This window comes from Hippocampus bargibanti, linkage group LG03, assembly GCF_051943395.1.
Source record: "Hippocampus bargibanti isolate YZ-2025 linkage group LG03, ASM5194339v1, whole genome shotgun sequence".
Taxonomy (NCBI): domain Eukaryota; kingdom Metazoa; phylum Chordata; class Actinopteri; order Syngnathiformes; family Syngnathidae; genus Hippocampus; species Hippocampus bargibanti.
Genome location: NC_142736.1, coordinates 13,548,853 through 13,560,057, shown reverse-complemented (window position 1 = coordinate 13,560,057; position 11,205 = coordinate 13,548,853). Strand labels below are relative to the sequence as shown.

The 11,205-nt window shown below is 40.3% G+C and overlaps 1 protein-coding gene across 6 annotated transcripts; it reads left to right on the top strand.

The window, feature by feature from the left end:
* The first annotated feature begins 937 nt into the window (after positions 1–937).
* On the top strand, positions 938–10,872 carry paqr5b (progestin and adipoQ receptor family member Vb). 6 transcript variants are annotated; one of them, XM_088992067.1, is made up of 9 exons: positions 938–1,093; positions 2,214–2,341; positions 4,001–4,206; positions 5,047–5,173; positions 5,564–5,608; positions 6,127–6,223; positions 7,429–7,573; positions 10,196–10,278; positions 10,344–10,866. In XM_088992067.1, exons 1-8 carry the CDS (start codon positions 938–940, stop codon positions 10,237–10,239), a joined length of 948 nt encoding a protein of 315 aa, XP_088848193.1. In that variant the 3' UTR covers positions 10,240–10,278; positions 10,344–10,866. The 6 variants fall into 6 exon arrangements, with proteins under 6 accessions (XP_088848193.1, XP_088848194.1, XP_088848192.1 ...); XM_088992065.1 differs by lacking the exons at positions 10,196–10,278; positions 10,344–10,866 and adding exons at positions 1,811–1,941; positions 8,667–10,026 and having other exon boundaries at positions 963–1,093; XM_088992068.1 differs by lacking the exon at positions 6,127–6,223 and having other exon boundaries at positions 10,344–10,872.
* Positions 10,873–11,205: the final 333 nt, after the last annotated feature.

The window sequence follows — 11,205 nt, the reverse complement described above, 5'->3', positions numbered from 1 at the left end:
GATGCTCTCGCTATCTCTGATAATTATTGTATACCCCCGAGGCTGCTGTGTTGCTCCAGTGTTGCTCCCCTGAGAGAGTGTGCAGAATGAGATCCCATGGTGCTCTGCAATAGCACTCAAATGAGTTCTTACCATTACATTGTTATGTCTGTGTAAGCTTTGTCGTACAGGAGTGGTCCATCGATGAAATGGTTTCTTCAGCCGTCATCTGTACTTCCTTGAAGGTGTCGGATGTTTCGCTTCTTATCCAAGATTCTTCTTCAGCGAACTAAAGTCTTACCGGTGCTATAATAGGTCCCTGCTCTCAGGTTGGGGGGAGCAGAGGACTACTCCCTGCGGCTCCACTGATAGCCACTGATGATATATATATGTCCGAAACTACCAGTAAGACTTTAGTTCGCTGAAGAAGCCTCTTGGATAAGAAGCGAAACGTCCGACACCTTCAAAGAAGTACTGATGACGGCTGAAGAAACCTTTTCATCGATTACATTATTATGTTTGTTAGTAGTGTCAACAAACAAAATGAAGCGGCCCCAGATCACAGTGTTACTAGCATCACATCACATCAACCTAATACTAAAGATGTAAGGTCCTAAATACGCTTTCCGTCAACCTTTCGGAAAAATCACAAAAGTGAATTTAAACACAGTAAACGTTTATCCTTCATTGGCCTCTCTCGTGTTGACATGAAATGTATATTTCTCATTCAAAGGTGTACATGTCCTTTATGTTATATACTTGATTTGATGCATCTTCAAACATCATCAAGCTTTTAACGACAGTTGTATACATACTTCTAACCGACGCGTGTCACAATGTTGTCATCTGTTTGATCCTCTGTTTGTTTGTGTGTATGAACAGAGAAGGAAGGAGTGGCACAGGTATACTGGATATTCTCGCTGGGTTTGAAAAAGGGGGAGGTGAAGTGAGGAATCCAATGGGGCGACATGGCAACACAACGCTTATAAAGACGCCAGGCACACCCTGCCGGCAACCTCAAGTCAGGTTGCAGACAGTACATCGGCACTTTGCATTTAGCATGTTCAGCCTCATGAAATTACCAAAGGTCGTCACCATCAATCAAGTGCCCAAAGTAAGTTTGCTGTATCTTTGATGGAACATGCGATCACTGAGATGGTAGAAAATAATTGGAAAAAAAGTAATCATGTTGTCATTTTAGATCAATGTGTGCTCTAAACATTGTTTTATTTCTGTTTTCCATAAGATGAGGCTAAATAGAAAGTGAAAGTACTGTGACTAGAGGAACCTTTAACTTGTAACCATGTTGTACATTTACATGAGTAAAAGTGAAGTCTTTTGAAAGAAATATTTTCTTGTAAAACAGTTCCTTGCATGTTTTTTTTTATTTAAATGTCACGAATATAAATATAATCCTGGAGTGCTATGCCAAATCATTGATTTTCAAACACCCAAGTTTTGCTTTAAATTATTCAAATTTCTTTTCCTTTATTTACTTTATCTGACATCTGCAATCAGTACAAGGTGTGTAATGCCTCTCGCTCAAATGTAACTGGGATAAAGCCCCCGTTCCACCACAACCAGAATGACAACAGCCTACGTACTTAAAAAATGGATGGCTTTTATTAGTTTGTATTCAGAGTTGAATAAATCATAGTGATAAGGGCCACGGCGCTTGATTAGTTATCACGTTCTACACACTGTGCAGAGATCCGGGCTGCAGTTCCTGGATCTGGCCTTTTTGTATGGAATTTATGCATTTTCCCCCTGTATCTCCCACATTCCAAAATCATTCATGGTAGGTTAATGGAACACTCTGAATTGTCCCAAGGTGCGACTGAGTGTGAATGTTGGTGTGCCTTGTGGTTGGCTGGTAATCGGTTCAGGGTGTACCCAGCCGACTGACTGAAGACTGCTGGGATGGGTTCTAGCATTCCCACGACCCTCATGAAGATACACAGAGTAAGATATGGATGAACATTGTTGTAAAATTAAATTTCTTAAAGCTTTCCCCCTAAACATAAACAAATGTTGAGATTCTTGAATGTTTCTTTTAGGGAGTTTTGGAAGTTTTCAGGGGACCCCACAAACAAAAGTCCTGATAACTTTATTCCAAGCCGCAAGAGATTTATGAGTGACTTGAAAATTATAATTATAATATCCTAAATGACAGAATACAGGTAGATTTCTTTACAAGCATGCTTTGATAGAAAATTGTAGTTTTTCTTTTGGAGGTTTTCCATGAGGACAGCATTATCTCTGGATACCGTTACCACCACTGCTCAGCCACTGACTGCATCTTGAGCCTCTTTCAGCGGACCAATGAGACCATTAACATCTGGACTCACTTTTTGCCCACATGGTAGGCATCTGCAGCATCTTGTCATGTGCCTCACTTTACTCTGGCATACCATATTTTCTGGTGTATAAGGCGCATTCAAAAGCCTTGATTTTCTTCAAAAGATGACCCTGCGCCTTATACGCAGTTGCACCTTATATGCGATGTAATATTGAGCCACAACAGCTCTCGTAACGACTGTCAGAAGCCACCAACTCCATTTCCCCCTGTCGAAGTAGTGCCTAACTCCAGCCTCTATTGTAGCACCTTATAATGTGGTCTGCCTTATATTTGGAAAACTTGTTTCATTCATTGAAGGTGCGCCTTACATATGGAAAGTTTGAAAATACACCATTCATTGGGGGTGCGCCTCATACTCCGGTGCGCCTTGTACACCAGAAATCCAATATCATTCCTCTTTTTAAAAGGGTGAGACATCTGAGTGCTTAATTTAGAAGCTTTATTACACATGAAAAAAGGTCAGGTTGTTTTCCTAACCCACTCAATGAGTGACTGTTTATTTTGACCAGATTGGGTTACTTTTGTCCAAAAATGGGGTTATTCTAATCCTTGCAGCCTAGGTTGAAGGAATGGTTCGGGTGGGCCGAACACCGCGGGTCAGTTCTTAAACCCAATCTGCTTGGTATGTACACCTCAACATTGGCTCAGTCAATTTTGGACCCCGCGCTGGTTTTCCTTTTTCTCAATTTGGGTTAATTTTGGCCCAGGAGCTTTGTTAATGTATGATCAATTTATGTTGTCATCTATTACAGCTTTAAAAGAAATGGAAATAAAATACCAGCATGACTTTCAGTTGTTGCAATCTGTTAAAATAGACTGTTAAAATAACACTAGGCCTTTTCGGCTATGGTTGGGATAGTTATGTGCTTTGCTTGAGAGCAGTTTAATAGTATAATAAAGAAACAGACAAGCAACTCTCTTACTATGTAGTTGAATTTCATTTTTTTTTCCGGGATGCACCTTAAAACTTTTTTTCCTTTCGGCTTTTCCCTTCGAGGGGTCGCCACAGCAAATCAGTGTCCTCCATCTTTAGAGGTGTGATTGGCATGTTTGTTTTTACGTCGGGTGTCCTTCCTGACACAACCCTCTGTATTTATCCGGGCTTGGGACCGGCACAAGAAGACGTATGTCCCTTTGTGGTTACAGAACAAGCAACTCGCTCAGTAAAAGGCTCCCAAACACAAAATGGTCATCGGCACAGCAACATTCAAAAAAGCAAAAACTATATTCACCATTTGATGACAATGCTCTGATCTTACCGTGAACATGACCCTTTAACTTCAAATCCCAAACTTTGCAAATGAGCTGCTTTCCATTTAGACTCCAGAATACATTTAGTTTGCTGACGGAGCCTCATGGATGAGAAGCGAAATCCGACACCTTCAAAGAAGTACAGATGACGGCTGAAGAAACCTTTTCATCAATAAATTTAGTTGAAATAGAAAAAAAAAATCCAGTCCGTACAATATGTTGAAGGATGCTTGAGTTTGTCTTTGACTTGCATTTCAAATGTGCATACTTGTCCCTGTAATATGAATCACCCATCATCCACTCTCCGGCTTCTAAAAACGACTGGATGTGCCTCAACCAAAGTTTTTTTCTGCTGTAGCCGCAAGGATGAAAATTGTTTGACTGACTGCTTCAAATTTTTCTCCCTTGAAGGTACTTCTTATGGAAATTGGTTAGCCTTGTACTGACACAAGCTGTGTGGCAGCACTCCTTCACCTGGCCTCTGGTGGTCTTAATCATTTCCAGCTGCATATATCCGCTGGCATCAACCTGTGCTCACACCTTCAACAGCATGTCGGCGCGGGTGCGACATGTGTGCTTTTATTTGGACTACGGAGCCATAAGTCTCTACAGCCTGTGTGAGTGTGTCTTGTGCACTTCATCCCTATAAACTCCGAGGCTAAAGAAAGTCTTGCTGTGATGCAATGCAGTGGTACGTCACGAGACACTAGATTGCCCCTAAATGGTAGCATTTTGCTCCTTAAATTTAAGACAAAGCAGGGAAGTCTTTAATCTGATCACACATGGACAAGCAGTACATTCGTAGATGTGTAAAAAAAGATGTTTTAGTCAATATTTTTATGGCTGACGAAACACGTTCTAATCTACACCATAGCCCATTCATTAATAATACAGAAAAAAACTTGCACCACTAAAATTTCAAGGTTGGCCAAGTAAAAAAAAAAGTTACAAAATAAGTTAGCCAGAATCCCTCAATTATACCAAACATGTAGTCAGAAGCCCATTTATTAATAATATAGGGGTGGGGGGGTGTTTTTATAGATACTTGCACCCCTAAAGTTTTTAGGTTTGGGTCAAGTAAAAATAAAAAAGTTATAAAATAAGTCAACCCTGAATTATGATAACATATTTACATTATTTCCTCCTGATTCTCAAGCAAAACCCAATAATAGATCACAATACTATTTGCTCTGTACTGTATTGAATTTTGCAGCTGACATCATGTTTTGGTCATTCTCTGTGTATATGCAATAAAAATGTGAACAATGTTATGAGTAGTTAATTAACAAAAGTAACCGAAATGTGTTAATAAATGCATATTTTTATGATTAACTACACTATATTGTGTCGTATACCCCAGATAACAAACAGAAAAGCCCAGCTCCAAATATACAACTGAGAGATATGAATCAAACTGTTGACAGTTATGTTTCTATAACAAATACGTTGCATTTCAGGTAGTGCTATTACGTATTCAGCGTATGTGTTCCCAGACAAGTGGGTAAACCACAGCTTCCATCACTGCTTTGTCCCTGTTGCTCTTCTGAACTCCATCGGATGCACTGGCCTGGCGTGCTACTCCAGGTATGCTATGAAATGTATGGTGAATGTTATCGCCATCTCTTGGGAGGAGAATGTCACGCTTGTCAGCACACCGGCTATTTGTTTTGTGAATTACGTATATAACAGCTATTTGTTAACTCTGGAGTTTTGGTGCCCAATATTTGTACAATCATTCCATTTAATGAAAGTCACATAGAATTTAGGGAAATATTTGTCTTACCCTCACAGCAAAGGAAACATTTGCATCTTAGCTCTGGCTGTAATGTTGTGCGTGTTTGATTGATTGCCCATGCAAATCATCACACTGAGTTAGTAAACACAGGTGAGTAATAGATGGTACATACTGTCATCAGATGGTGTACATACAGTAACTGCCTTATTGTTTTTTTTGCCCATCTGTTGATTTATCAGGCTTGGATTACCATTTTGTCATCAAAAGCAGGATGTTTTAAAGAGGTAAACATTTTATACTGCCCGTTTGCAATCTGTATACCTTTTTTTTGTGCCCCGTGTCATTCTTTTTTCAACCATTCATCTTAAAATCTGTCCAACAATAGCATTCTTAACTCATGGTCTTTTGTTATTGTCACGAGAGAGACCAACTACATACAGTGATTAACTGCATGGTAGTTTCAGCTGGAAGTGGGTGGAGGAATATTCAGTAGCAAAACTTGTTCTACAGAAACCTCCTGACATAATTTAAATAAAATATTCTTGCATTATCCCATCTGGATGTAACAAAAAGGGGAGTAGAATTATACTTATGAAGCAGGCGGCGAAAATTAGGGAATTTAAATTGCTGTCACGATCATAGTATCCACTTTAAGGCCCCTCCTCCCAAATGTGGCCATGTCACTTTTTTTACTGTTATTTTCTGAGCCTTTGCGCATTGCCATTTAATGCATTTGTAATAGGTAATTCCGTAATGCAAGAAGCGTGGTTATTTGAAGTTCATTTCTTTTCATTCATTTCAGATTCCCTAAATGCCAGAGTCCAAGATTCAGTAAAGTGCTCCGTCTTGTTGCTTTTGTCTACCCCTACCTGTTTGACAACATTCCTCTCTTCTACAGGGTAGGGCCTCACTTTTTTTTACCATTCCAAAATGGAAGAAAAGAACAAGAAAAAAAAAACAATTGGTCCCCATGCAGATGTAGTTCTTCCAATATTTACTCAATGCCCCATTCACAATCAGTCAGTGTTTGACAGGAGATCAATGATGGCGGTTTCTTTTCCCTTGGATCGACGCATGTAACAGGGTAGCTTGGGGGCATAGACATTGGATGGATTGCCCCCCATTCAATGTTGACAACAGTCTTCCAGTGTTTCCAATGTCAAAGGCAGTGTCTGTCCATTTGGGGCCATATTCAACAAAAATGATTTTGTGGCTTTTGTGTGGAGCTAAAAATGGAGCAACCCGATATTTTCCAATTCACAAAGCACACGCAGATGGTCAAATGATAATTGGCAGAAAAAATGCCCATGTCTATGCAAATGCAACTCATCATCATCCATTTCACTAACGCCAATAAGAGATTGTTAAATCTTTTCTAAAGCTGTTGGAAACCAGGTCCACTTCTATGGAAGCAAATGTAGCTCTTGACATCGGTCTTGGTCATCAAAGACTTTTATTGGGTCTTGTTTCTGTCTGGAACAACGTAAACTTGGGATTTTTGATCAAAACCAGCTGATATCACACCAGTGCTACAGTAATCAGTGAGAAACGCAGAATGCAGGTTGTGCCCTTCCTTGTTGATTTCACTTGGAGAGATACACCTCCTATAAACAGGGTGAAGACACAGCACCCTTCAAAACTTATAAAAATGATGGCAAGCTCATAAGTCATGAAGTTTGGTTTCAAATCCTCCCCATCAGTCATTTCATTCTTTGTTAATTTGGCGAATGTTTGCACAATAGTACGTTCTCCTTGCTGGTGGTAAAAGTATCCACTCCACAACATCACGTCTGCACTGAGTGCACTATAAGAAAGTGGGTGTTGAAAAGTAGTCCGGCAGCCACGGTGGCGCTGTTCGCCTGTGTGGCTTGGTGTTCTTCGGCTGAAAACTAGTCCGCCAGCCATTGTGGCGCTCCGTGTGTTACCCGAAAACTAGTTTGTATGCCAAGATTATATTCTCGCGAATTTAATGTTAGTAAGGCGAAACGTTCGTTAGCTATTATATATATATATATATATATTTCCAGCTCCTGTGATACATCTAAACAAATTGCTGAGGCCATTGTTACCACAATGGCGTGTTCTGCATGCTCTTTTGTTCCAGCTGTTCCTATGTGAAGGGGAAGGATGCACAGACAATGATGCCAATGTCTTGCACTACACCCACATGGCATTGGCTTTCCTCACTGGCTTCCTGTTTGCGACACATTTACCCGAGCGCCTGGCGCCTGGCAGCTTCGACTTTATTGGTGAGATGAATTTGAGACTGGGCAGGAGAGTGCGACCTTACAATAGTTGCATTGTTGGGTCAGAATAAAGGGCCTGTTGACATTTGCATGTACTGTAAACCAATTCAACTAAATCTAATCCTTGGGTTGAATTACTCAACCCTTTGCACCTTATTAAATGCAACTAACAAATGCCAAGTTAAAATTCATTCACTGCCAGACGATGTGCAAAAATGTGTGCACTCCAGTGCCAGGGTTTTTGTCATTGTCACTTGAATTCCAGGACCCACAGAATATTGAATTTTAGGACTACATAAACATTCAATATAGCGTAAGAAACCTTAAAATTTTCTGTCATCATAAAAAAAGAGTTAATTCCTAAATTATATGGGTCTGGAGTTATATGAGTTTGAAATGAGGGTGGCTGTCCAAAACACAATGAAATGCATACATATTGGTTTATATAGCGCTTTAACAAGAGATGAAGCTGGAACAAAGCGCTAAGATGGAAAAAAGGAAACGGTGCTCCCTTGTCGAAAAGAAAAAAACATTGCCAGAGGTCATGGCCAGCGCTTTATCGGCACCCAAGCATTAAAAAACAACCTGAACAAATTCGGGAATGGCACTCCATGTCATATTTTCAATTTCCGAATAAATTTGGGAATGGCAGTGAATTAGTTAATCTAAATGGGAATTACCGGTAATTGGCATCTCAATTAAAGGAAATGTGCAGGAATGTTTCAGAGCTGAACATTTCTGTTTGACATGTTGCATGATCACAAAACAAAATTCCAACACCGATAATCAATTCAATGTGTTGATTCTGATATTTTTTCTCAGCATGTAACCCAAAATGTCTTTTGAATGAAAAACGTAGAGTTGTTCCTTTGTATTTAGCTTTACGTTAAGCCTGTTACACAAACCGTTTACACAAACACACAAACAGTTGATTGTACTGTATCAGGGCATGTATAAGATCACAAGAGCAGAAATATGTATTCACCTTTCAGGGGAAACGAGTTTTTGTAGTGACAGACTCACGAAAAATACTGTGTATGTCAAAATGTTCTTCTATGTCATTAAGCAACATGATAAGTCATAGCTCACTCTGCAGGTAACAGCCATCAACTTTTCCATGTATTTGGCATCCTTGGCACCCACTTCCAGATGATGGCCATTGAGCAAGACATGGTTTTGCGACATACGTGGCTTCTCGACCATTCCTTCTCCATCACCTTTGCCAACTCATTGGGTGTCACTCTAATTTGCCTAATGGTCAACCTTAGCATCCTTCTCCTCTTCAGCTTAGCTCTCCTCTCTACAAAAGTCGGTCAGCAAAGGAAACAAAAGCAAGTAAAGGCACAGTGAACTCAAGCTTATGGCATGGCTCCACCATGGCACAGAACTCCAAGCTGGTCTTTGAGTAAACCAACATCTATTATTATGTAGAATGTGCAACATTTTTTGCTTGCGAGCTGATGAGCTCGCTCTGTGCATCACAAGATTCCACCTGCACTGAAAACACGGTGATTGTTAGCTTTCAGATCACTGATGATTCCTGTTAGTAATGATTGTAAAGCAAATTTACCTGCATGTTACATGAAAACAAATGAAATAGCGACATACAATATAAAGAAATATGGGTGTTGCTGTGGTTAACTGTTTAGCACACCTGCCTAACAGCAAAGGTCATGGGTTTGTATCAGGCTCTGAATTTTGTGTGTGGATTTTGCATGTTCTCCCAATGCCTGAATGGGGGTTTCCCAGGTAGTCCGGTTTTCTTACACATTCCAAAAACATGCATGGTAGGTTTACCAGACATTCTAAATTGCCGATGAATTTGATGGTTAATGTGATGTGAATGAACGTGTGTATATGTGTGCCTTTCGATTGGTTGGTGACCAGACCTTACCTATCGCCCAATGACAGTGCAGCTGGGATAGCTTCCATCACACCCGCAACCCTTATAAATGATAAGCGGTTTAAAAAAATGTTGACTGGATTTAAAAAAACATATTTATAAGAATGATTCTTCAAACTGAATGTATTGTAAATACGCCTTTTGCAATGTAAAGGAACATTTGTGAAAATCTTGTTGACTACACAGGTATTTGATTCCCTGAATTTTTGGTGACTGCATGTGAGACCAATGAAGAGCTTGAAGGGTGTGAAAGTCTGTTGAGTGGACAGGTATTTGATTCCCTGAATCATTTGGTGGCTGCATGTGAGGCCAATGAAGAGCTTGAAAGGAACCAAACCTTTTTTTTAATCTAGCTATGCCTGTTCACAATGTATAAAATTTTGCATTATTTGTGTAATTATTTAAAATGTATGTATTTATTCTAAATGTAAGCTTATTTATATATTGTGCTTTTCATCAATAAAACATTCAGTTAAGTGATGGCAAGAACTTTTGAAAAACCCCTGTGCTTGTTTGCGTGCGCGTTTGTAGTCTACAAAAAGAAAGGGGAAAAACAGCCTGTGGGAATAGCCGAGCAATCTCTCTCCTCTCCACTGCAGGAAAATTTGGGCCAAAATCATGCTCAGCAGGCTGGTCATGCATATCTCACAGTCTGTGCTTCCAGAAACGCAGTGTGGCTTCCGAAAGACAAGATCCACCACATATATGATTTTTGTATTAAGACAGCTTATGGAGAACAGAGAACATCGCCTGGACCTCTACATAGCCTTCATCGATCTCAACAAAGCCTTTGACACCGTCAATCGTGAGTTGCTATGTAAACATATCTCCAATCTTGGGCTACCACCCAAGTTTCTCTGCATCCTCCAGCAGCGGCATGACGGGATGCAAGCCAGAGTACTCTTCGGGGAGCTCCAGTCAGCTCTTCGGGGTGAACGCTGGGGTGAAGCAGGGCTGTGTCTTAGCTCCAGTGCTCTTTAACATCCTCCTCTCTGCCGTCACGTGCCTATTTTACAAAGACATCGGACAAGAAGATGGCGTCCGTGTGGAGTACCGCCTCGATGGAAACCTCTTCAGCATCAGACGGCTCCAGGCACATACAAAGACAAATATATGTAATATTTCTGAACTTCAGTATGCTGATGACTGTGCTGTACTAGCTCACAGCTCAGAATCTGCAGCATTCACCCAACACCATTACTATAGCCTGTACCAGTCTTTCCCATCTGGATGTAACAAAAAGGGGAGTAGAATTAAAAACCAACTTTAAAAAGACGGAGCTCATGTTCCAACCTGTGAATCCAACTCCCACACCACCCAGCCTTCACATCAATGGCATTTCAGTAAATATAGTGCACAGTGACATGCAATGGGGTTCATAGCTGGTGAGGCACTGACGTCATCACAGTCAGATTGACAAACATCAACTCAACAGAGTAGCGTATTCACCATTTGATTGGGGACAGTTAACGTGTTTTGTTTAAAATGTCATGCCAGCATTCTTTATATATGCAAACTGTAGCATAGAAAAAAAAATAATTAAAAAAATCGTGTTACCTTTACTTCTAAATGAAGTCCATGCGCCACTCCTTCTGTAGAAAGGCATCGATAACTTCTTTGTAGAAGCCTTCCTGATCTTTCTTCAGTTTTAAACGTCCGTCTCAATGGAGATCACTGCCAGTGAAGAAAGTCGTCCTTGATCAGTCCTGTTCCGACTGTATGTTTTCAGTCA

What these genes read in the sequence shown, in the direction of transcription:
- paqr5b (XM_088992064.1), top strand. Translation starts at nt 938, where the DNA reads ATGGGGCGACATGGCAACACAACGCTTATAAAGACGCCAGGCACACCC. An exon ending in CATAAGTCTCTACAGCCTGT is followed by an intron (nt 4,207 to 5,046) that starts GTGAGTGTGTCT and finishes GTTGCATTTCAG; the next exon opens with GTAGTGCTATTACGTATTCA. An exon ending in GGCCTGGCGTGCTACTCCAG is followed by an intron (nt 5,174 to 5,563) that starts GTATGCTATGAA and finishes TTGATTTATCAG; the next exon opens with GCTTGGATTACCATTTTGTC.